The sequence below is a fragment of the Hoplias malabaricus genome, chromosome 10 (assembly GCF_029633855.1).
Source record: "Hoplias malabaricus isolate fHopMal1 chromosome 10, fHopMal1.hap1, whole genome shotgun sequence".
In the NCBI taxonomy this organism is placed as follows: Eukaryota; Metazoa; Chordata; class Actinopteri; order Characiformes; family Erythrinidae; genus Hoplias; species Hoplias malabaricus.
In genome coordinates this window covers 38408260-38435409 of record NC_089809.1, presented here as the reverse complement: position 1 = coordinate 38435409, position 27150 = coordinate 38408260, and the positions used below count along the sequence as shown (strand labels likewise).

Here is a 27150-nt window from a genome sequence, read left to right as displayed (position 1 = left end):
CATCAGTGTTTCCAGGTCAGTTCTTTGCCCACCTTGACCCTGTTCATGATGAATCATTCATTCATTCATTTTCTGTAAGTTCAGGGCGGCGGTGGGTCCAGAGCCTACCCAGAATCACTGGGCGCAAGGCGGGAACACACCCTGGAGTGGGCGCCAGTCCTTCACAGTGCAACACACACTCACACATTCACTCACACACTCACTTTTGAGTCTCCAATCCCCCACATCTACCAACAGGTGTTTTTGGGAGAAAACCAGAGTACCTGGAGGAAACCCATGCAGACACAGGGAGAACACACCACACTCCTCACAGACAGTCACCCAGAGGAAACCCACGCAGACACAGGGAGAACACACCACACTCCTCACAGACAGTCACCCAGAGGAAACCCACGCAGACACAGGGAGAACACACCACACTCTTCACAGACAGTCACCCGGAGTGGGAATCGAACCCACAACCTCCAGGTCCCTGGAGCTGTGAAGAGACACTACCTGCTGCTCCACCGTGCCACCCCATGATGAATCAGTTAAAGACAAACCACACCAACCCCCAGCTCATGTGGAGCTGCTCGAAAGCATCCAATGGTATTAACCTTGCTTTTCTGTGGAGATTATACAAGTGTAAAATTACAAAACTGGGCTAGTGACGAGGTAGAGGTCTGATACGGAGGAGGAGTTCTGGGCGGCTTTGCTGTGGACCCCAGTCACTCAGCAGGAGAAACCAGTCATGAAAATAAATGGGAAGAGGAGGAATCAAAGGGTGTAACAAGAGGAGCTTATGGCAAGGACCTTCACCTTAAATTGAACTAATCCATAATTTAGCTGAACTCACTCATTAGAAGTGTCCTCGAATTTTGTAACATGTACGTGATGCAGTGTGTTTAATTTCTGAATGAACAGACCCTATGCTTTTCTGATGTGTCCAGATTGTTCTGGCCTTTGGGAACTACATGAACAGTGGGAAGAGAGGAGCGGCGTATGGCTTTCGCCTCCAGAGCCTGGATCTGGTGAGAGAGAGAGAGAGAGAGAGAGAGAGATTTCACAAAGCTCTAAATATGGGTCATTGTGGAGCATTGCATAAAGTCCTTATTCTCGCTGGCCACTTTATTGGAAGCACCTACAGTCCACTGTGCAGGTGTACCGTTGCAGACTGTGGCTCATATACTGCACATTTAGTCTGGGCCATCTTTTAGCCCTTCAGCAGTGGTCCACCTTCCATATAATATCTGGTCAACAGCAGTTTTGCACTTGCACTTTATTTGCTCACTTTACATGTTATCATTATAATGTTAATATAATGTAACATCACATTGCATGAGCACGTACCGTGCAATAGTTTTATGCTTCTTAGAACATGAGATATCTGAGCAGTAAGAGTGTATTTGCTCAAAAAAAACAATATTAGAATTAAAACACATATCTTTATTTCAGTGTGAATTTGTTGATTTAATCCTTTCAAAATCTCTCTTCTTAAAGAGGTGATCAACCAAAACCTAGTTAGTGTTGTTGATTTAAGAAGGAGTGGATCAGACACAGCAGTGAAGCTGGAGTTTTTAAACCCTGTGTGCACTCACTGTCCATTCCTCCCTCGATGGTCCACCTTGTAGATGTAAAGTTGGAGAAAGTAGCTCATCTGTCGCTGCACAGTTGACGAGTGTTAGCTGACATAATAAATCTGGTGATTAGTGTTCTCCTCCAAGCGTGTGGAGATGTACAGTAGCAATGTACATCCTGCGTAGGATTCATGAAACACAAACAATTCCACACTTGCACCTCATGCAAATCTTTTGACAGATTTGGGGACAGTGGTAGTTCTCAGGGGACATTTTTATGTTTTGCATTGTTTTTCTTCTCAGCTGCTGGACACAAAGTCTACTGACCGCAAACAGACGCTTCTGCATTTTCTTGTGAGCATCATACAAGATAAATACCCACAGCTACACACCTTCCATACGGAACTGCACTTTCTGGACAAGGCAGCATTGGGTGAGTAATAATTTTACCTTAAAATTACAGCTTCAAAATCATTGAGATACTTCACTGAGCTCTAACAGGGAGAACAGAGCCCTTGAGCTACTCCGGGCTTGGCCCTGCAGAAACCGCACTATGTAACTTGTGGAGGAAGGTAGGAAACCATCAAATTCTCCAAAATCAGCACCTGACCTCACTAATATTTAGGTGGCCTAATTCAATCAGATCCTTAGAGCAATGTTCCCACTCTTAGTCTAACGCCTTCCAAGAAGAGTACGGGCTGTTTCAGCTAATGCTACAGCAACAGTAAAAACTGTGTAACCACATGCAGCGTATGTCGAGTCTATGTCTAAAAGTTCAGAAAAACCTCATATCAGCCGAGAACCCCCTCTGCACGATCAGCTGACCCGTCTCCTTCACTTCGCGCTCACACTCATTCTCACATTCTTCTCCCACCCAGTTTCTCTGGACAGCATTGTGATAGACGTGCGTGCCCTGGACAAAGGAATGGAAGTGACCCAGAAGGAGTTTGAGAAGCAGAAGGACTGTCCCGTCCTCAGAGACTTCCTGTCCACTAACACCAGCCTGATGCAGTCTGCTGTTAAGGATGCAAAAACTGCCAAGGTAAAACAGGCCTGAAATGTCCCAGTGCCGGTGATACACACACTGAAGTGGAAATACACACGTGCTGATAGTCAGGAATGGTGCTATCTCCCGCTCTGTAATTTAACTAAATATGACTTGTTTATTATCCATCCATCCATCCATCCCTTGTCTGTAAGTGCTCATCCAGTTCAGGGCGGTGGTAGGTCCAGAGCCTACCCGGAATCATTGGGCACACCTATGGACACTTTGAGTCTCCAGTCCACCTACCAACGTGTGTTTTTGGAGTGTGGGAGGAAACCGGAGCACCCGGAGGAAACCCATGCAGACACAGAGAGAACACACCATACTCCTCACAGACAGTCACCCGGAAGAAACCCACGCAGACACAGGGAGAACAAAAACACACATTGGTAGGTGGATTGGTGACTCAAAAGTGTCCGTAGGTGTGAGTGTGTGAGTGAATGTGTGTGTGTGTGTGTGTGTGTGTGTGTCTGTCTGTGTTGCCCTGTGAAGGACTGGCGCCCTCTCTGGGGTGTATTCCCGCCTTGCACCCAATGACTCCAGATAGGCTCTGGACACACCGCGACCCTGAACTGGATAAGGGTTACAGATAATAAATGAATGAATGTTATTTATTCTTTTGGTCACAGAAAATGGGGTGTTCTGACGAGTTGTGCTACCTTGTTTATTTTATTACATAAAACAAAAGAAAACTTTTTTTGGGGTGTGAGCCTGCACAGAGCTGCAGAGTAGCACATTTAGACAAGGCACCACAGCTCGTCAGAACACAGGGTTGCCGGGTGTTTGTGGCATTATTGTTGTTGTCATGGAAACAATAGAATTTTACTGCAACAAAACCTCAGTCACTGAAGTAAATCCCTTACCGTTCTCTGTTAGTTAAGTGAAATGTCTGAGGGGTTTTATGCAACACACTTAAGTAATTCCCTTAGCTCAGGGATATCCTTCACTTAAGGTTTATAGGTAAGGGAAAAACCTAAGGTGGTTTATGCAACCGGGTACAGGGGCCAATCGTTTAGAATATGTCTGGAACATGACCACCATTTTGAAAACTGCCATATTGTATCAAGGGCAAGTTTTTCCAATGGGAAAGTGGTCAAATATCATATCAAAGAAGACCAGAATTGTCTCAGAAATGGATCGCCACAATCAGATTTGAATATCTCTTGTGGTTCAGAAGTTATCAACACAGAAATGTCAAAACTTTGTTGTTTGTTACAGGCTCAGTTCAGGTTCATTACAGACTGGACCAGACCCTAAATGCACAGCGCCATCTTTGGTCAGAATGGATGGGAACACTGTTTCCTGTAGCATTGTCAGGTAGTGCTGAGCATTTAGGGTCTGGTCAAGCCTGTAACAAGCCTATAACAAACAGCAAAATGTTGAAATTTCTGTGTTAATAATGGTTAAACCACAAGAGACATTACAGCAGTCAATTTCTGAGAAAATCCTGGTCTTATTTGATATGCTACATGACCAACTTCTTTCAAGATATTCTGGGCATAGTTTGACTCTCCCCTGTGTCACATACCTCTATCTGTATAAGGTCGCAGATGGCAGAGTGGATTGGCTATGACAGTGTTTGCCAGTGGAGAATGTATGTATTTTATGGGCTGTGTTTGTGGGCCGAGTTTGCTCAGGTGATCATAGATCCATGGTGCAGAGGAAACTTTGGTTGTTGTTTCTGAATTGCCAACAAAGCAGTTCTTAAAACAAATTGCTAATCCAACATTGACCAACACTAATTATGTTGCACCTGCTGCTTTAAGCAGCGGCTCAATATATTGTTCTTCTATTTTTTATCATTCTTATTATTCTGCATTTCCTTGCCCACTTAACTCGTCCCGCAGTTTTCGAGCTATCGACTCTTTTCCACCTGGAAATTGTGCGTCTTATAGCGACAATGTGGACTTGTATACAGCTTTGCGATACCCGCACTTGTTCGCCTGCTACACTCGTTTTTTGCTCCGTTTTTCCCCATTCATTTCTATGGAATTAATTTTGAAAGTGCTCTAACTCGGTCAATTTTCAAGCTACAGACACGAGATTTCAGACGGTCAGACCCGGGTGCCCTGGGACCTGTCATGTCCATTTTCGGACCTCTTGCACTCACCCTTCCCTTTCTATCCCTCCTTCAAATCCCTGCATTCATTTGAATGTGATGTCACCGCACTCTAGCTTCTCTGCCCGAAAACCGTTTTTTTTTTTCACTTTTCAGCCGAACAATTCACGATAACTTCCTTATAGTTTCACCTAGAAACTACATTTAAACTTTATTCTACATTCAAATGGTAGAGAAACTTGTCCTTTCTAGCACCTGTAAATTTGAACATTTTTGAAAATACGGGGGGATTAGGGAGGATTTTGGCTCCCATAGAGTTCAATGTATTTTTAGAGCAGCTCAGAGTGCGGTTTCTAAATTTTTCTCCTGTTTTTAACTCGTCATAACACACTCAATCTGCAGATTTTACTATACCAGATCGATCCCCAGAGTCTCCTTATTGCAACGGTATATACAGTTAAGTGATTTGAGAACATCTTTCCGAGCTATAAGCATTTGTTCAGAGGGTGGGTATGCTCCCATAGGAATGCATTGAAATGAATGTTTTTCTTTTTCAATTTTCTGCCGAACATTTTGCCATAACTTCCTTATACTTTCACCTACACACTTCATTTAAATTTTAAATGGTAGAAAAATTTCCCCTTTCTCACACATGTAAATTCAGACAATTTGAAACTACTGTTTTTGAGGTATGAATTTTTGTTCGACACTTGGGAGGGTTTCACTCCCATAGAGCTCAATGTATTTTAGGAGCGGGTCAGAATGCAGAATTTCAAAATTTTGCCTGTTTTTAACTCATCATTACACCATCAGTTCTTGCTCAAAGTTTACACCATCTCGATCGCCAGACTTTCCTTGTCGCTACAGTATGTTTCGTTCATTTTTGGACCCTGGAAAGTTTTCAAGCTACGGGTGATTTTTTGGAGCCCCCCCCCCCAGGTTGAAATTCATTGAATCATGAGTCTGTCAGTTTTGTTCTGTGAGCGCGTGTGTGTGTGTGTGTGAGAGAGAGGGGGGGAGGGGGAGGGGGAGAGCTGTGAGGGACACAGAAATACATAGGCAGTCTCTAACACTTTAAAGGTCATTTTTAAGGGGGACATCTTAATTATCCAGGGTTTCTTAAGGTGGAATTTTTTAAAAATACCTTGTTCAAAGTATACCGGTTGTTTTTTCAAAATTTTAACCTTTCTTTACAGTGGTCATTTTTAAATGTGGACGTCTCAATACAATTGTGGGTTTAGAATGTGTTTTTTCACAGTATATCAGGTTTTTGGAAGTCTAAGTTTAGAGTAAATTTAATCAAAATATAGATGTATGACACTCTTACTGATTCAACATTGTTGTTGCAGAGATAGTTCTGAAAAATGCATGTGTAATACTTTGAGAAAAAATAATTTCAGATGCGTACAATTTGTAAAACAATCAAGGCATGTCAGACTACACCAGAGTGTCTGAAAACCCCTCAGACTCCAAGGGGTTAAGGTGGAATTGTTTGTAAAAGTGGATTTCAAAATGTATCATTTTCCATTCATGGTCTACGGAGCTCCATAGAGTCCAATGTAAACTGCCTATGGGAGAGTGCTCTCTTAACATCCCACTACTAACAGCTTAGCAGTCAACTCCTTCACCATAGCGTCGCCTAGGGACCCACGCATTTACTGTATCGACAGCCTCGCTTTAAGAGGGAAAGACATGGATCGGGGAATGGGGGTTTCCACCTGGAAATGCAGACCTCCAATTAATTAATGTTGTCTCTTGAAGTTACTTGTTTGGATGCAAGACATCCCCTTGCTTAAGGACAAGGCTGTCCTGTTTCTCTGGCTTGGAGTTTGTCCTCACCAGAAAAGTTCCTGTTGAGTTTCAGAGTTTCCTCAGATCTCCTCAGAATCCAGAGACTGGAGCTGTGGTAGCACAAAGAGACCTTGCATGTCCTATATTCCCAGCTAACCTCACATGTCTTACATGGCCTGGAGTTTCTGATCAGTGTAACCTCCTGATCACAAATGTGAGGCTTCTCCCAGTGAGGCACAACTGGCAGCAACTTCTAAACAGCATGTTTAAGAAGTATGAACCATGCCCGAAGTGTGTGGCAGAAGGAAGAGGAACTGTGAGGGACCCGGGCTGGAGTTCTGGGCAGCTTCTGCTGGTGAAATCTAAGGCGTTGACAAGCAAAGGCTGAGTCAGTGTTGGAAAAGGAGGATCTAGGGTGGTGAGCTGTAAATTTTCATCACGAGTAGATAAAGGTAGAGGAGCGGTTTTACAGACTGCGTAAAGATGGAGACAAGAAGTTTGGGCTTGGTCCTTCTCCCAAACTAGATATTTCATAATATTTGGTTTTGGACAAATATCTTTGGCTTTCAGGTGCATAGCTTGTACCAGTGAGACCCTCGACTGCACCTTTTTTAGGACTTCTTAAATGAAGAGCAGCACATTAAAGAGAAGATGACTGGGTAGATTCAGTTGATTTGAACACACCACATGGTGAAGCATCTTTCAAGCTTGGTGTAAACAGGCTGTGCACGGTGAGACTTTAGAACATTGGCTCAGCCTTGACTGTGATCTGTGATGTGGTGGCACTGGGGATGATGAGAATGAAAAATGCAGTAGAGTGGGGAGAGAAAGAAGCACGAGTGATACATGTTAAATACTCCAGGTGTATATTTTAAGACCCCTGTATTTTCTTTGCAGGCCGACTTACAGGGCTTTTAAATAAAGCAACACTGAAGTTCCAGTGTTAAAAAATCTTCAATGATGAGCAGCCAATGGAGAATTGTGTATATTTATCAAAATAATATTTTTATTTATAATTAAAGACTATTATTATTAATCTTATAACTGTAGCTTAAAAAATGGACTGAGTTAGAGCAGGTTGAAATTTTCCTATGGGAAAAATTCCAACTTTGGAAGCTCGTATTCCAAAATCCCTAAGTCGGATCACTCCAAAAAGCACAAGCAACATAATTGGCTATACGTTCTATGATCTGGTGAAGTTTTGTGGCTGTAACTTGAAAACCCTAGGAGGAGTAGCATTAAAAATACACGAAGAACATTGTAATAAGAAGATGATTACAAGAGCTATAAATTGGCTTTGACAAGTCAACAAAATAAATCCTCATTTCACCTTCTACAATCACTTGCAGCTGAATTGAATTCAACAGCTGGTCCACATTCACGTCCCCAGCACTGTTTAAAGCAGATATACCCCGTACTCTTATGGTCAGAGTGAGCAGTGATGAATGAGACGGAGAGCAGCTGGTAAACGGAGCATCAGCAGAAATGTACAGTCTGTATACAGCTGTGTAGTGAAGCAGTAATGTAGGCCATGAGGATCTTGTGATGGTGAACCTAGTCGTGTTTCTATAAATAAGATCATTAATGATTGTACTCACACACTTGGATTACAATTACTGATCTCCTCTGTGTCTCTGCAGGAGGCGTATGAGTCTGTGGTGAAGTATTTTGGAGAGAATCCCAAAACCACTCCTCCCTCCCACTTCTTCCCCATCTTCACTAGGTTCATAAAAGCTTATAAGGTAAGTCATAATTAACGTCATTAGGCGTCACAGTGGTTTTGGTTTTGTTTGTGAGGAGTGTGGTGTGTTTACTCTGTGTCTGTGTGGGTTTCCTCTGGTGCTCTGCTTTCCTCCCGCAGTCGAAACATACAGGTGGCATGACTGTGCGACCTTGTTCACAGGTGTGAGTGACTGGGTGAGTGTGTGACATTGTTCACAGGTGTGAGTGTGTGTGAGTGACTGGGTGAATGTGTGAGACTGTTCACAGGTGTGAGTGTGTGTGAGTGACTGGGTGAATGTGTGAGACTGTCCACAGGTGTGAGTGTGTGAGACTGTCCATAGGTGAGTGTGTGAGTGACTGGGTGAGTGTGTGAAACTGTCCATAGGTGAGTGTGTGAGTGATTGTGTGAGTGTGTGAATGACTGTGTGAGTGACTGGGTGAGTGTGTGAAACTGTCCACTTTCACTTTCTCTCACTCTCTCTCCAGGCGGCTGAGCAAGAAAACGAGCAGAGGAAGAGAGGCAGCTACATTGATGGGGAGGAGGGCAAGGACACACTCAGCTTAAACCCAGCCAAGAACGAGCAGATCAGAAACAAGGTAGAGGGTCTAAAGATTCAAAGATATTTTGTCGCCGTCTAAACAATCGTGTCTACAGCACAACCGGAAGCTTCAGTACCTGGTTGATACAGAATGATGTAAAACATAAGCCACAAAACAGAATCCATTAACAGCTGTCAGTGGTTTCAGCACCCCCTGTTGAGGTGTGGTGGGATAAATCAGGCAGTGAGTAAACAGTCAGTTCTTGAAGTTGATGTTGAAAGAGGAGAAATGGTCAGTGTAAAGATCTGAGGGTCACACTAAGACTGACTCAGGTCTGTGGGGAGATCCCGGTGTGCAGTGGCTCATGGTTCATTTACTGTGGTTTGAACGTTGTGGCGGTTTAGTGTTTATGGAAGACCTTCATCTGGCTGAAAGGTAGAATAACTTTGATCAGAAGCACACACTGATATTGTAGCTGCATCTTGCTGGGGTTGAGTTAGAAACTGCTGCTGTCTGACCCTTGATAAATGGTCAGTTACTGAACACAGCTATTGGCTGGGGATTTTAGGCTGGTGAACCTCTCTTGCACAAGCAGCAACACTGACTTGAGTGTAAACGCTCCAGCAAGACACTTGCAAAAACACCATGCACACTCTGTTGTATGGTGTATCGGGTGTCGTCTCAAAACCCTGCCTGTTCCGTCCTTGTTGCAGCATCCAGCTCTCGCTGGATTCTTTCGTCGGCCACTGATCCAAGGAGCGTTTGAACCTCTTCAAAAGACCACGGTGTAATTTTACGAGCTGCCATCATGAGTCGAATAAGCTGCAGCTGGAGATTTTACAGATGGAGAGTTGGTGCTGGTCGTCTGCGTTGCGTGGCGTAGAGTGACGACTCTCTCTGGACAATCAGCGCTCCCCAAGGTTTACACGCCATGGTTTAGTCCCTACTCGACTCGCTCTGAACCACGAGAAAACAGCCACTAAACAAGAACCTGCTTCCAGAACCAGGACCTGATTCACCTGGTGGAGAAGTGGAAAACAGTGTAGAGTCAAGTAGATGTGGAAAAGCAACATGTCGGTTTTACTGCAGTGTTCAGAATGATAGAATGATTCACCAGCAAAACCATTACCTCACCATAACAATCCTGTGGTCAGATTTCTTTTAATGGGTGTGTGTGTGTGTCTGTTTGTAGATGCCCAGTGTGACTCGGCTCCAGCAGGTGGACTTGATCACTGAACTGAAGCGAAGACAGGTGTCTCCACTTGTGCGTGAGGGAAAAGACGGAGCCATAGAGGACATCATCACAGGTCAGTCTGGGGTCAGACTACAAATCACTGCAAGCAGGACCTAAAGATTTCAGGGACCTAGACTTCAGGGCAGTTAATGTCCACTTTCCAACTTTTCTGTTGCCTTTCTTCCCTTAAACATGTGCCTCATGCTTGCTGTGGATGGGTGAAAATTCTGAACACACCCTGAAAAGCTACTCAACAGTTTTTTAAACACTTTATATCTCTGAAGTGATCACTTTATGTGGACGGGAAAAGTTCCTGACTGAAATGGCAACAATCATCTTCAAATCAAACTTAAAGGCTAAGCACCACTTAATGGACCTCCATGAATATTTCACATTATTGTAGTTACTGACATATATAAGTATGCATTAAAATGAAAATATCACCTTAATTTGCTTTAAAACTGACAATTTTATTAAATTGACGGAAAAACCCGAGCTCGCTACGGAAATTCTTGAACGCAACCGTGACGTCACTGGTGGACAACAGCTGAACAACGCTGCGGTAAAACACCGTTATGACAGTATCTAGCTAGCTAAATAACCAACATTATTCATGACAATAGCCTAGCAATAAGCTAAACTCAAATTTAGAGGTACCGTTATTCTTGTAAATGTGATCCGAGTCAAACTCGAATTCATCCGACACTATAAACCTCCGTAATGCAGCTACGTAGCCGAGTATAATCTGAGCCACCGAGTTTAGCAAGTCAAGCTAACGTTAACTAACACCAACTAAAACAGGCGAAGTGAGTGTCCTTACCCTGTTTACCTCCATGTTACAGAGGCTCTTGAACACCTTTCGTTGGTGTCCTTACATGCCCATATTGTTGGAAAAGAGCTACAGATAACGGAGTGAGCGGATGGTCCTTTCCAAAGTGCCCGTTTAAAGTGGACAAATTTAGTCCATTTTCTGGATATTTTGGGATCTTTGGGCCATTTGTTCACAGATGTCCCACTGTACATTGAATGATTGCAGCCAAAAACAACACACCTTTTCGTCATTTTGCATTAAATTAAGTGCAGCTTCTAGAGTTGTTGTCCACCATGTACGTCACAGGCAAGACGCCTATTAGAGTTTCCCAACACCGTTGGGGGGGGGGGGGCAACGGTCTTTTAAACCTTATTCCTTGAATTAGTAAGAAATAACATTACAGACTTGAATTAAAGTACAAAGATCTGTACTTAAAGGCAACATCAACAAGTTCAGGGAAGTATTGTGTGATAGTGCAGCGATTCCAGCGCCTGTAGTCTTCCACTCTGATTAATCCACGTCACTCGGGGCTATGGTTTGAATATTTTAATAAAGTACAGATACTAACAGATTGCAAGGTTTAGATAAAACACAATGTGATTGTTTTGCTGTTGTGTGCTTTCTGTCTCCTGTTTGTTCTAAGACTGGGAGTTTGGTATTATTAATTCAGACAGATTCTACATCTCCTCTCTCTCTCTCTCAGCCTTGAAGGCTGTTCCTTTCACGGCTCGTTCGGGGAAGCGCTCCTCTCGTCTGCTCTCTGATTCCGGCTTTGGTGACTTGAGTCCTTCATAGACACTCTTTCTCTGTCTTCTTGTTTCTGCTGGAGGTAGATTTGTCTCTTTAATGCTCTCTATTTCACTGCATTCCTCCTCATATCACATGTCTATCTTTTGTCTGTGTGATGTGGATGTCGTTCTACTGCTACTATGTTGGGATAGTGTCATCAGTGTTTGACATTGTCACATCATAACTTTACAGGAAAAAAAAAAACTTCTTAATGTTTATTGGAAGCAAAAATATTTTATTCAGTCACTTTTGGAGCATTTCTATTGGTCCATTCATTGTGAAATGAACAGCTGCTGTGTAGTAAACTAAACTTCCACAAACATGGAGACACGTTCTTTATTGGACAGCGATGATATACAGCACACTGGAGAATATCTGCTGTGACAAGGTCATCATTTTATTGGCTGGCACATCTGAAAGCCTTAAAACAAACAAGAAGCTCACAGACACATGTTGGAAAGTACAATGGGGTGATATTATGGAAGCTGTACAAATAGTTACACATTTAATCTGTTAAACTACAATCAGCCAAGACCTCTGTGTCCGAGTCTGATGAACAGTGGTCTCCACCTGCTGCAGAGAGACCCTCGCTGTATTTTAACAGCAGTGTGATGCTCGTACTGACAGAGATGTTTGTACAGACCCTCCTGAGAGTGTATATGTTAATTATAGACTTGAACTCTTCATGATTTTATAAATGTAATCATGGATAATGAAAATAAAACATACTCACCAGTGGGTGGTCTTCACTGTAAACGTTTGGCCCCTGGTCACTGTGGAGCCCACTTTGGGTCGACAGGGTCCTCAGCACCACATCTCCTCCAGCTGTAGCCCACATCCACACGCCATGCACACGTCACTGACCAGCGCATTCAAGGACTTGACTGTGATTGGCTGATGTGTTAATCACTTTAATAAGGCTACTGTTTTGTAGACGGGTAAATCAGGTTTACTGAATTAAAACCTACTATGTGGAGATATAAGTGCTGAGTTTTCACCGAAGCGCCCCCTTGTGACTCCCCTTTTACCTACAGCCTATATTTTACAAACCACTTTCTTGGCAGTACAACACTCTGCATTCAACCCATCTGTGAACACACACACAGAGCAGCAACCAGAGACCTCAGTGCCCAGGGCGCAGTTGGGGTTCAGCTGGCACCTCAGCTGTGGATATTGAGGGAAGAGAAAACACTGTTCCTTTATCCCCCGCTACCCAATATTTTCCTCTCAATCCTAGGGAAAAAAACAGCAACCTGTCAGCCCCAATTCACTCCTCTGTTCTTTAAGTCACGGTACGTCCTAAAGCAACAAAAGTGGACATGGGTTTTATTAATGAATGAGATTCATTCATTCATTCGTTTAGGAAAACAATTCAACACCAATATCTATATATTAATATTTCAATACATATAATTTACAGCCTCTGTCACTGACTGACATTTATTACAGGGCACCGCCATCAGTTCAGCACTCAATTTTAAATTTAGTTTAAAAATATTAATATTGATAGACAAAGCCAATAGATTGATGCTTGATGGAGATGTCATGTTTCTTGTTTGTTCTTGGAGGTTTTTTAGTGCATTTTATATCGTATATATTGATATTATAATAATATCGCATATCGAGCAAAATTAAGAAATATACTGTGACATAAATTTTGGCCGTATCGTCCAGCCCTACTTTCATTCACTGTCTGTATCCCTCATCCAGTTCAGGGCAGCGGTGGGTGCGGAGCCTACCTAGAATTATTGGGCGCAAGGCAGGAACACACCCTGGAGGGGGCGTCTGTCCTTCACAGGGCAACACACACACTCACACATTTACTCACACGAACACTTTTGAGTCTCCAATCCACCTACCAACGTGTGTTTTTGGAGCGTGGGAGGAAACAGGAGCACCCAGAGGAAACCCACGCAGACACAGGGAGAACACACCACACTCACAGACAGTCACCCGGAGGAAACCCACGCAGACACAGGGATAACACACCACACTCCTCACAGACAGTCACCCGGAGGAAACCCACGCAGACACAGGGAGAACACACCATGCTCCTCACAGACAGTCACCCGGAGGAAACCCACGCAGACACAGGGAGAACACACCACACTCCTCACAGACAGTCACCCGGAGGAAACCCACGCAGACACAGGGAGAACACACCATGCTCCTCACAGACAGTCACCCGGAGGAAACTCACGCAGACACAGGGAGAACACTCCACACTCCTCACAGACAGTCACCCATAGGAAACCCACGCAGACACAGAGAGAACACACCACACTCCTCACAGACAGTCACCTGGAGCGGGACTCGAATCCACAGCCTCCAGGACCCTGCAAAGGATGAGATGAAATTGTATATTTTGGTTGTTGTGTAACTAAATGAATGTTTTTCAGATGTTTGGGGCCTCTGTATATAATTGTGTGTGTGTGTGTGATTGCAGGTCTAAGAAACCAGCCTTATGTCAGAGCAGACGGAGGGAGACGCAGCTCCAAGTGGAAGCCATCACAGCAGCTACAAATGCCCTCAGATATCTCTCTGTAACACACACACACACACCACTGCAATACTATTATGGAAGCTGTACAAATAGTAACTCGTTTTATCTGTTAAACTACAATCAGCCAGAAGCTCCAGGTAAGAGTCTGATGAACAGTGGTCACCACCTGCTGCAGAGAGACCCTTGCTGTATTTAAACAGGAGTGTGATGCTCCAATGCATACAATGGTGTATGTGTAAATTAATTATTTTTTCATATAAGTTTATGCCTTTGTTTTATTACAGACTTATTAATAAAGAAAATGTACTCACCAGTGGGTGGCCTTCACTGTAAACACGGGATGGAACTTCTGCAGGGTGTTATACACATTAGGATCACACCAATCAGCCATAACACCCCCATTTCTACACTCGCTGTTCATTCCCCCAGCTCCACTGACCACACAGGAACACTTTGTAGTTCTACAGGCTGTACTCAATCTGTTGCTGTGCATTCTTTGTTAACCCCCCCAACCTTTCCCCCCGTTCCTCAGCGCTCAGGACCCCCACAGAGCAGGTGTGATGTGGTGGCGGATCATTCTCAGCGCTGCAGTGACACTGACGTGGTGGTGGTGTGTTAGTGTGTGTTGTGCTGGTGTAGAGTGGATCAGACACAGCAGTGCTGCTGGAGTTTTTAAACCCTGTGTCCACTCTCTGTCCACTCTGTGAGACACTCCTCCCTCGTTTGTCCACCTTGTAGATGTAAAGTCAGAGACAGTAGCTCATCTGTCGCTGCACAGTGTGTGTCGCTCGTCCTCTAGTCCTTCATCAGTGACACAGGACGCTGTCGGCTGAATGTTTTTGGTCGGTGGACTGTTCTCAGTCCAGACACTGAGGGGTTTAAAATCTCCAGCAGCACTGCTGTGTCTGATCCACTCTACACCAGCACAACACACACTAACACACCACCACCACATCACACCTGCTCTGTGGGGGTCCTGAGCGCTGAGGAACAGGGGGGAAAGGGGGCTTAAAAATATACAGAGCAACAAAACTACAAAGTGCTCCTGTATGGTCAGTAGAGCTAAGAGAAATAAGGCTGTGGCTAGAGTTACAGCTGATCTGTGAACATCGTTCAAAGCCAAAGAACTCACCGAGACTGGAGTACAAGATACTCACTTTAATACTCACAAAAAACAGGACAAGAATTTACAAAACCAACAGTCTCTGTTACATAGAGTTTAGCATTTCGATTTTTTCCCCCGCAAGAGCAGCAGTATTCTTCATACAGATATATTCATATTGGTCAGTGTGCATTCTCACTTTATTGTTCTCACAAAAAAAAAAAGTCTTGGTTTTTGTAAACACTCCACACATTCTTTAACACGGATGAGCTCGTCGTTACAGAGCCGCGGTTCGAGTTACGGTTACAGACGACAGGAAGAACGGGCCTCGCCGACCCACCTACACAGATATGGAACTATCTTTAACAAAAAATATCTCCTTTATACAGAATTCAATCTATTTTACACAGAGTTGATTCTGCATGCAGACTTTCAGGAATACTGTACATGCAGTTTAGCACTAACATCTCTTTATTAAAAAAAAAACCTTACATACAAATTCACTACATTAGTACACTGTGAGAGCACAGTCTATGTACACGTCCACCGTGGTCCTCTGCACTCGTTAGTGTGTCAGTACTTTACCCCCCCACCCATCGTTCACGATCTCATTCAGAGGCCTCTACGTGTGCTTTCTCAGCTGTGGATCAGCAGTTCTTTCCATTTTGGAATATTTGGCAACCCTTTATTTTAAGGAACCACACATTGGGGGAGGTCTTACGGTGGTACGACTTGCTCAGGGAAGCCCGGATTAGACACTAAGGCTGTGGAGAAGACTGGTCACACACTGGTGCGCCCTCTGTATTTGTGGCAGATTAAGAACAACATCCAGGGAATTCAAACCATTTTGGTGTTGGTTTGTATTCTTAAAAAAGTTGACGTCTGGCGAGTCAGTGGAAGCTCAAGTTCCTCATATATAATGTGATAATATGGGTGTATGAACTCCACACGTTCTCCCATACACTGTTAACAAGCTCTAGATCATGGATCACCCCTAACACCAAGAAAAACGGGGGTGATTGATACTGTAATGTTTAAGGAGGGGTTTCTACATGTTCAGTGCAGACACAGCCATCGCAGCTGGACCACGGCACACGTCTAACCAACGAAGGAATGAAGAAAAGGTGAGGGGTACAGAGCTCAAACAGCAAGAGCTGGAGAGAGACAGAGGATATGGGAAATGGCAGAAGTCCACAGAAGGGGGCGCTACACATCACATTCTACATGTGGATGCAGCATAGTGGTGCTGCAAATTAAAGCTTGCTTTTTGGGTTTTTCTGAATATTATCAGTGTGGAAGCCACAGATACAGAGGGACACCTCTACTTTGTTTAGTCCAAAATCAAAAGCACATTCTTAGGCCCAATCCCAGTTCTTAGTTTTACCCCTACCCCTGGTTTTGAGTGTGTTCTTTCCCCTAGTAACAAGGTTTGTTTTTTAAATCTCCCCCTAGGAAATATGATGACATTTCAACAGAGTGATACATCAGCAGCTCAGCCAGTCTGCAGTGATATCAGATGAGGGCCGCTAGACTATTTTAGAGTGATATATTCCTTCAGAAGAGTTCCACAATCATATCTTATCACCCTCTCCTCAGTCTTCTGTGATATGAAGCTAAATTCAGAGTCTTATTCTGCAGATTTCTGTTCAGATTTCCTTAAATATTGCAGTAGCAGCAGGCACTGGAATTTAATTCCTTCACCATTTAAGGTGGAACTGGAAATATCACAGGTAACTACAGAGACATCAGCTGGTCCCCGTGCTGTTTTCTGCTCGTTCTGTATCTACATTAAACTCGCCCTCACACTTCACCCCACCCCTCTCTCCAAACATGAACCGAGACCGACCCACCCCTAAGGGAAAGAGAGGGCGAGTGCTAAGTGGTAGAGGCAAGAGGAGAAATGGGATTGGGCATTTCTGGAAGCCAATTACAGCTGAAATGATGTATCAGACCTGAACAGAGCTGAAACCATTCGACAGAAGACTTTAATGAACCCCCACAGTGTGTGCTTGGTAAAATAAAGGGATAGTGAAGAACATTTGCTCGTTTGAGTTTTATGAGCCAAGTGAACTGTGCTTCGAAGATGTGCTTTGATCCTCTTTGTTGGCCAGAACCAACAAAGCAAAACACTGTTTTCAAAGTGCAATAGTAAATAAGATATATATATTTCTCCATTAATTAAAAAAAAAAAAAGCTTCATAGGCAATTAAACTGCCTCTGGTCAATACCCCCGTGAACTCTGACCAGTCCGAGTGGACTCAGGGCTGGTCTCGGATCAGTAATGACTGGAGAGCTGTGATGGGAGATGCCTCTTAGCAAGTTGCATGTAATGTTGGAACATCTTTATGATTGTCTTAGGACAAAAACATGGCCATGAAACTACTACATTGTGGACCTTTGTATTTTTAGCTGAACAGAAATGAATGGGAGAACTGAACATAGACATGAGACAATAAATCAACTCAAAGGAAATTCTATAAATAGCGTCTAATAAATGAATTATTTGTTAGTCATGTGGTGTGAGTAACTCAAACTCCTTATGTTTCAAATATATATATTTATATTTATATATATAATGTGTAAATTATGGAGCCCAAGGATGAGACCCCATTTACACTTGAACGTCTGACTCGGTTTGGATCTGAGTTGGAACCCGGTAAGATGCAGCCACACGGTCGAGGGTATCTGCAGTTAGTCCGACTGAAATCTGACTGCTGTACAGCATGCAATATGCAAATCAACTCTGGGATACTTTTAAAGGACTGTAGACACCTCGAATAATTAATGGATTACCAGGTGGTCTTCTGCTCGTTTGTGACTGGGTCACACCACCAATGTTTAAGGCTTTCCCTCTTATTTCAGACCAAGATGAGCCAAAACAAGTTCATAGCAGCACTTTCCGTGTGGACATTTACTCGGTTCTTAAAGTCAACATGAATCAGGACGTCTTTACGTGATGCATGTGGAACATTTTATCAATCAAGAACTTGAGAAACACACACACGGAGTGGGAGGACACCATCCCAGTAACCAGAAAAGAGTTGGGGATATGGTGCCTTGCTCACGGGCTCTTTAAACATGGATGTTGAGGGAGGAGAAAGTACTGTTCCTTAATGCTCCTATTTTCCTTCAAATCAAGAGCATCGACGTGGCTGTAACTGAAATAATTTATTGAAACTGAAATTCATACTTTTATTGCGCAATGGAATGTGGGCTGTGCATTAAAGACCACCAGGGCAGAAGGGGTTAAACATAGAAGTCAAATTACATCACACTCTACACTGTCAGAAAAACAGGTATGGTAGAGGTATATGACAGTCACTGAAGCTACAAACAGTGTAGTGTATCTTTAAAGCTACAAACAGTGGAGTGTATCTTTAAAGCTACAAACAGTGGAGTGTATCTTTAAGCTACAAACAGTGGAGTGTATCTTTAAGCTACAAACAGTGTAGTTGTACCTTTAAAGCTACAAACAGTGTAGTTGTACCTTTAAAGCTACAAACAGTGTAGTTGTACCTTTAAAGGTACAAACAGTGTAGTGTATCTTTAAAGGTACAAACAGTGTAGTGTATCTTTAAAGGTACAAACAGTGTAGTGTATCTTTAATGCTACAAACAGCGTAGTGTATCTTCAGACTACAGACAGTGTAGTGTATCTTTAAAGCTACAGCAGTGGTGTTTAAGTCCAGTTGTGTTCCCTAAAGGTTCATTACATTCTCTTCTCCAGAAGGAGAGGGGGATCTCTGTAATCTTTCATTATACAACTGTGGAGAATAAAAGAACACAATAAAAGTCCTGGAGATGAAACGGGGCGAATGACATCAACACAACTTTAACATCCACAGTTAATAAAGAGTACAGTTATATTCCCTAATTAAAGATGCTGTATATGTTCCCTAGAGGGTACCACCAGAGTGACAGTTTTTCTGACAGTGTAGTGACTGATGGAGGACACAGTGGTGTTCCCTTCAGACCCATGACTGCTTCACTAACCTTTAGGCAAAGCTGCCCACGTACCTCCACGTCGTCATTTGCTCAGAACATTAGGGAAGACGCATTAAACCGTCAAGTGTAAATGGGGTCTGGACAGAGATATACACATCTCACTTGGCGGGCGAATGGACTTGTCCTGGGTTTCTACAAACGCTTTCACATCCTCTCGCTCCAAAGTATAAAAATACAAAAGATTGTAGCTGTAGGAAACTCTCTATCCCACATTTCATATTAAATATCTATCACAATCGATTACGTTAATTAGATTTTACTTTCTATACGATGAGATTTCTAGCAGAATATAGTGGTCTCTTAATAAGTGCTATGTGATTATTACTTTATCCTCATCCACACCATACACCATTTGGCCACTCTCCGTGTGAATCCCCTTTGTTCACGTGCCTGGGAACCAGTTTTACCCTTTGATGTGATCGTATTGTACATATATCGATACTTACATTGTTACATTTAGCAAAAAGTCGGACCTTGATTAAACTTACCCTAATGTACTACACATATTGTAAGACATGCAAGCTTCAGTATCCTACTCAGGGTCCACTGCCGTCCATTGTCCCCATGGACTCCTGCCCCCTCCGGGCCTGGTATAATCACCTAAAGTAGGATCAGATCTCAGGGGAGGAGAGAGTGAAGGACAGTGATTGGCTAAAAAAAATGATGCCAGCCGACATGCCAGAAGAGAAGAGAGAGAGACAGAGACAGAGAGGGAGAGGCTGTGACTGACCACAGAGAGGTAACAGGGCAGTAAGGGGTTATGGACGTTGGTTGTGTTGGTAAAGAGGGTCATGCCTTAGTTGGGAGACGTGGACAGAGTTTGTCAGAATGCAGAGGTCAGCGGTTAAGCTAAGCCTGAGGAGCGCAGGAGCGCGAAGACCCAGTGTGATGAAGTCATTTATTGTTTGGATCCTTGGAGAATTTTTCTTTCCCGACGGAGAGTACGCAACACAACCCCCCTTACAGCATTCTGACAGAGGCCAAGAAACGAGGCGCGCGTGTGCCGAGCCACGTTTCTGCCTCGTCTTGCGGAGGGTTAGAAACAAACTCGCTGTCCCAGATTAACCTGTGTGTATCAGTCAGGCAAATGAAGAGTGAGGAATCAGTGGGAAAAGAGTGCAAGCATGAAGCAAGCGAGTTAGGAGAGGTGAGTGAGGAGAAACAGAAGAAGAAAAAGCACAGTGTTAATCTTTAATGAACCACAATAATCGCTGTCTCTGATGTGCAGTTAGAAGCATTTAGGAAGGTGGTAGGTTTTCAGGCTTGTGTTTGGAGGACTACTCTCTTCTACATTTCACTCCTCCAGCTCCTGCACACACACTCAAACCTAGGAATCAAAGCAGGACCCAGCAGGACTTGAATAATGAGCAACTTTACTACTGCTGTCAATATTAACAGGTAAATGTGGGTTAACACAAGCATGAATTTAAGGCTTTAATGATATGAATTCTAATGAATGGTGTTACCAAATTTGGCAATAACTTCCTTTGATAATTCACTCGTTTTTTACGCAGCTGAGTAGTGGTTTTATTTAGCGACAAACACAGCGTCGCTACTGTTGAGTTCAGAGGGTAGATTACATTTTATTTATGCAGAAATATGTATTAAATCTCTCTATCTCTTATCCTTCCTCCCCTTTCTCTCTCTCGCTCTCTCTCTCTTTCACACACACACACACACACACTCACAGATCCTCTTTCATTCCTTCACTTAGCCCCTCTGTTTAAAAACTGTTAGTTACACTTCAGCTCGTACAAACAACTGTTGTACATTTCCATCTTACAAAATGAGCTTCTGAATGTGAACAACCACAGAGAACTGTGTTTACCCCCAATCGTAGACATCCCCTTTAACAGTGGTTGAATTGTGGCCTCCCCCTCCCAGGACAGTGGCACTGTGTGAGAATGACACAGTACTAGCACTGGTTCTTTTCTTTACTAAATGAAAACTTAGCAATGCATTCATCCAAAAACAAAATAGTAAAACAAAAAAAACCCCAAATATTTTCTTTCTGTAACTGCTCCTCTGAGGTGCTCCGATGTTTGGCTTTGGATGTGTGATGCTCTAAACTCCACTATCAGGGATCAGATCAAAGAATGTTTTCAGATGTAAGATTGCAGAGATGCTAGCCTGCCTCAGCAACTGTCTGCAGAGAAACATCTCTGACAGCACCCTTCAAACCTTGGTTCACTCAAGGCAACTGCTAAGAAAATACATTCTCCAGGGAGTGCATGTGGCTGGTTTTGGATGTGTGTGGTGAAAAAAAGTAATCACAGACGGTGTGAAATACAGGAGAATGAACCCTGTCTGCTGGATGTTTTTAGTCGGTGGACTATTCTCAGTGCAGCAGTTACGCCGAGGGGTTTAAAAACTCCACCAGCACTGCTGTGTCTGATCCACTCGCACCAGCACAACACACACTAACACACCACCACCAAGTGCATAACAAGTATGGTTTTAAGTTTATCGGTGTAAGTCTCCATGAGTTCAATTGTTTTCCTGGCTGATCCAGTGAATCCCACAACTGCTAATCAGTCGGAAGTGAGGTCAGTCGAACAGAAACTGATTGCCACAGTGGCTTTCCCCCAAGCTACTCGGGGGGGGGGGGGGGGGGGGGGGTTCTCAGACAACTCGGTCTCACACCTATTTGTGATATGGTCACATATATAGGGGACTGCAATTTGTGACATAGTCGAATATTTATATCGAATTTATATCGAATATTTTCGACATTTTATGCGACAATATCACAATCATAAGTGAATTTGTAATTACCAAACACGATGCGACAGTAACACGACAACTCTTCCTCATTACAGTCATTACTCATAACATAGAAAAAGGCATAATGCGAATAACAGTTCTTATTCCAACAAAGGCATAAAGTATTTTATTATAAATTTTTTTCCTAAGCAATGCTTATTACTGGTGTCCTACTTCAGCTTTAACTCTAACGAGAACATTTCTTTCACTTAATGTTATTTTGACTAATTTTCAAAAGGTTAATACTGAAAAGAACATTTCTCTAGCAATTATTTGCTTCAATATTTTAACAAATAATGAATTAGTAACGTTATATTTTCTGTAAATAAAAATAAGATGGTGATATTTACGGATGGTAATGACAGGCATGGATATGATGGTTTCTGTGGTAATTGCCCATTCACTTTTGATCGTGATATTGTCGCATAAAATATGTAAAATATGCGACTATGTCACGAATAGGTGTGAGACCAGGTTGTCTCAGATTTACAGCAAGTAGATCTTGGAGCTGAGAGTCCAGATAAAGATGCTTGGCTGGGAAAGGGGCAGCACACAAAGCTTCCTAGCGTGCCAAATTAGCCTGACCTTTGGCTGAGCTCAAAGTAGGAGCTGTCTGCTTCTAACAGCTGTCTGACAGATGGGTAGCAGCACCGTCCTGCAGTGGGGCAGACCACGCTGGTCACAGGACACTGTGCGTGGTGACCAGACCGTCCGGCTGGCTCACAGACAACTGCCATTCTGAGCAGGACTGGGGAAATCTAGGTGACAGTTAGCTCAGTGCTAATGGGAATCAGTAAAGACCTGTTAGCACTATGCTAATGAGAAGATCAAGGCTTTAATGGTGTAGTTCAGGATTGTAATAAAAAAACACAGAATTCTGAGGATGTTTCCTTGCCATTTCCTGCTCTCCATGTCTCTAATGTCTTTACAAAGTCCTAGTGTCTGTTAAAAAATGAAAAATAAACCTGTCTCTTTCCAGTATGCTAGGCTTTCTCTCTCTCTCTCTGGAGTATGTTAGACAACAGAGAGGCTCCGAACGCTAAAAAGCATGAACTGAGATGAGGATGTTGCTCTATTTCTGCTCCATAGGGGGTAACACTAACTTATTTTTGCTTTTTCGGATCATTTAAGGTGGAAACGTTTCAAAACTCACGGGAAAGGCTAACTGCTTTACCAACCACGCTACAAAGCTAAACAACTTAAGTTACAAATAAGTTTCTGCAGGAATTTAATCAGTGAATGAAACTTCACTTTTACATTTCAGACACCAACAAACAACAGTCGTTATTCTCCTCAAACTCTCCATTCCACCTTAAAAGAATCTTAGCTTCGGAATGTAAACAGCCAGATAGAACTGTGATTGACATTACCTTCAAGGTCTTTACACAGAAACATGATGGAATTTGGCCAATTTTGGATAAGATTGTTTTGCATTAAACCTAAACAAATCTATACAAAGGAATTCTGTGTAATGCAGCTCTCGCGCTGCCTGACTTTCTCTCTGCAGTTCTGACACAAGCCTCTCGCGCAGGCGTTTGTCCCCATTGGCTATTGAGGTTTTGAGTGACAGCTCAGTGCCCTAGATTTTGTTCAGTGCAGCGCCTGCGTGTACTTCAACTGTTCTCAGCACGTCTGAATCAATTTTATATCGTCATGTCTGTATAAATTCTGCTTGAATATGTGCATTGTTCCGGCTCTCCTGTCCTCCTCTTAGGAGACCCCGTGTTTGTAAGAGGCTCTTGAATCCAATTCATGTTCCTGTTTGAATCAGTGCATCTATGCCGTTTGTGACCATTTGCAGTTACAGCCAGGAAAGAAACACGTAAAACACTGTCACTTTTTCCCAGCTTGGTCCTTGCCCCTCATAGCGAGTTTTATCTGGAGATGTCTGTGTATCGCTGTGAATCTGCTGTCAGAGGGGAAAGAGGAAATCATATTTCTGGACATCATGGACTCCTCAGCTTGATCCATGTTTGTTCAAACACGGTTTATAATAATAAGTTATATAGTGCATTCACAAGAAAAGGATTTGAGCCTAGTTCTGAAGATGGGAAAGGAGCAAGAAAAGCAGATGGAAGACCGCTTTGGACATTTCCCTCTGCTCAGCTGAAGTGGGAACAGTTCAGACTTATCAGATACATGCCACATTAAAAACACAGTGGGACCTCTCAGACGATACAGTCAGATGTGGGTCACTTTCACCTGCGGTGTGACTGCAGCCTTGTGTCTCTGTAACGTGTGACTTCGTATTTAATGTGATATTATAATGCATAATAGGTCAGATACTTGTAAACATCCCAGATTCACTGCTAGAAAACACTAATCAGACTGTAGTCACATGGGAGAAAGACAGAGGATGAACTCTGGGCAGCTGCCACCTTTCATAATCCTCCTCATCTGTTCATGTAAGTCCACCCTGTCTCTGGAAATCTTCAGCAGCAGCGCTTTGACGGTGTTAATCTAACTGGCCAAGCGGAACGTGATAGACAGATCGGCAGAAGGAGCGCTCTCGTTTACCATCGTCTTGCTCTGTTCAAGTCCACCTTAACATCCCTGATCACTTCTACAGGTCCCACAGCAGAAATCAACACAGATGCTGCTACCATCCACTACAGGACGATAAGCCATTGCCATCACCTACTCCACTACCGTGTCTACCTTTCTTCTGAAATTCCCTAGTGCCACATCCACAGATTTATCCTCTGAAAGGATCTGAGCTTCCTCATCACTTCACTAACCGCAAAACACGTTCCTGTTCATTCTCCGAGTGTCAGTCTGTCCTTGGATCAGTAATGGGGGAATAACCAGGCCCAGCAGACTGCAGTGAGCCGGCTAGCTGTGCAGCTTACGGCTAGCTAATGGCCTAAAGATTAACCCTGCAGGAGAGAGAGAGAGGAGAGAGAGCAAGGGAGCAAGAGCACAAGCTAAAGAGCAAGAGATAGAAAGAAAGAGAGCGGCCCAAATGTTAACTGGAGAGGAATGAACCTCGCTGTCTTATCTCTCATTCCCTCCTTTTCATGTTTTCATTCTTACATTCTTTCCCTCAGGGCTTCCATGCTCGTCCTACTCTGTCTCTCTCTCTCTCTCTCTCTCTGGGCTGGATTGAGGGAAGAGCCGTGACTCTGCAAAGCTGCCCTCTCAGATAAGAGTCTCCCAGGAGACTCTGGAGTGCTGCCTCTTTCCGTTTCCCTCTCCCTCTCCAGAGTTCTTTCCTTTCTCCTCTCCCTGAGGTCTCCTGCTCTGCTTCGTTAAACAGTCTCCTGTATTTAGAGTTAATTCAGAAGCGTTTCTTGTGTTCTTTAGTTGGTAACACGCTCTATCGTTTGATCTTCGGAACATTTTATGGCAAAACTGCTTACATTTCACACAATGAACTCACCCGGTCACTCACACACTCACCCAGTCATTCTCACACACTCACCCAGTCACTCACACACTCACAACAGTGGACAATGTCACACTCTCACCCAGTCATTCTAACACTCACCCAGTCATTCTCACACTCACCCAGTCATTCTAACACTCACCCAGTCATTCTAACACTCACCCAGTCATTCTCACACTCACAACAGTGGACAATGTCACACTCTCACCCAGTCACTCACACACTCACCCAGTCATTCTCACACTCACCCAGTCATTCTCACACTCACCCAGTCATTCTCACACTCACCCAGTCACTCACACACTCACAACAGTGGACAATGTCACACTCTCACCCAGTCACTCACACACTCATCCAGTCATTCTCACACTCACCCAGTCACTCACACACTCACCCAGTCACTCACACACTCAACAGTGGACACTGTCACGCACTCACCCAGTCATTCTCACACTCACCCGGTCACTCACATACCCACACCTGTGGGCAGTTTCACACACTCATCCAGTCACTCACACACTCACTGAGTTATTTATACATTCATATCTGTGGACACTGTCTCACACTCACCCAGTCACTCACCCAGTCACTCACACCTGTGAAGAGTGTCACAGAGCCAGTCCATCTGAAGGACACCCACGCAGACACAGGGAGAACACAACACACTCCTCACAGACAGGGACCTGAGGCGGGGATTGAACCCAGGACCCGGGACACTATGGTGAATTCAAGACTGCTGTATTTCTTTGTAGAGATTTGGGGTTTTGTCCTGAACAGTGGAGAGAGCTGTGTTTGCAGGAGACAGAATGAAATGTGGAAAAAACAACCCCAAACCAGGGCTTTTTTAATTTCTTTTTTTTTTTTTTTTTTTACCTGGGAACTGATTTCAACAAAGGTAAGATGCCAAACAAGCCTTCAGGGCTGCACATATTTACAGAAGCTAAATGTCAAGCTGCAATCAGAGACAAGCCCAGGAGATGACATCGAGGCAGTGTACACGGTGAACAGCGAGGTGCTGCCCCCTGTGTTTGAGGGTGTGAGCGGATATGAGAAAGGTCCTGAATGACGTGTTGTTAGCATGCGGCGCTGCTTCTGGACGAATGTGGAGGGTGGAAGAAATGGAATTTCAGACTACAAGAGGCAGACAGTAAACATGAGGCAGCATGGACAGATGGGGCATGTTGAGACCCCCTGCGGAGAGGTAGACGTCGCAGTGTTGCACACACACAGCATCTGGAGAGCAGCTGCGATGGTCGCTGGCGGTTGCTGACGCAAGACTAGTTAGCAACAGGGTCCATCTGCAGCGGCTAACAGAAGCGTCAGTGCACGACTGCTACCAGGACAGGATATACTCAACTTCTGTTTCGTAGGTGACACGTACCTTCTACTATAGTAATTACTGCTCAAAGGGACTTAGCCGCTAGCTAAACAGATGTTAGGCTAGACCTACATGGGTAATAGTCATCAGCTAGTGCCGCTGCCCTTGCTACGCAGGCAGCATAGGCATTCTGAGCTGTTCGGGAGGTTCGGGACGTTCAGGTGGAGTGTTGAGGGACGGCAGCGGCTAACCGTGGTGCTGAGAGGGAGACGTAGCCGCTGTTAGAAGTGGAATACCTGCTGCTGGCCCTGCTGGAGCTTAGGGAAGTCTTCTCTCTGTTTCCTGGTCTTCCTCTCCAGGCTGCTCTGCTGCAGGTGCTTGAGACGGGACGCGGCGGAGGATGACGCCAGTTTAGCTGAACCAGGAGGCGTTCCTGCAGACTGCACGGGAGAGAAGAACCAGAATGAGAGAAGAACTTAGATCACACTCACATTCAAACATTCTCCACTCTTTTGTCATTTTATGGTA

General features: G+C 43.9%; 2 protein-coding genes across 4 annotated transcripts in view; one reads left to right on the top strand and one right to left on the bottom strand.

Annotated features, from left to right (window-relative positions):
* The window catches only part of fmnl1b (formin-like 1b), a 59451-nt gene extending 44924 nt beyond the window's left edge, over positions 1–14527 (top strand). The window contains exons 21-27 of the mRNA XM_066683363.1: positions 930–1010; positions 1860–1989; positions 2435–2598; positions 8092–8193; positions 8660–8770; positions 9906–10020; positions 13994–14527. Coding sequence (XP_066539460.1) covers positions 930–1010; positions 1860–1989; positions 2435–2598; positions 8092–8193; positions 8660–8770; positions 9906–10020; positions 13994–14094 — 804 coding nt within the window. The 3' untranslated portion in view covers positions 14095–14527. The remainder of the gene's footprint in view (positions 1–929; positions 1011–1859; positions 1990–2434; positions 2599–8091; positions 8194–8659; positions 8771–9905; positions 10021–13993) is intronic.
* Positions 14528–15133: 606 nt separating this feature from the next.
* Positions 15134–27150, bottom strand: part of srcin1b (SRC kinase signaling inhibitor 1b) — a 106471-nt gene continuing 94454 nt past the window's right edge. For all 3 annotated transcript variants that reach the window (XM_066682658.1, XM_066682659.1, XM_066682660.1), the window contains one exon: positions 15134–27062. In XM_066682658.1, the coding sequence (XP_066538755.1) occupies positions 26904–27062 (159 nt within the window). In that variant the 3' untranslated portion in view covers positions 15134–26903. The remainder of the gene's footprint in view (positions 27063–27150) is intronic.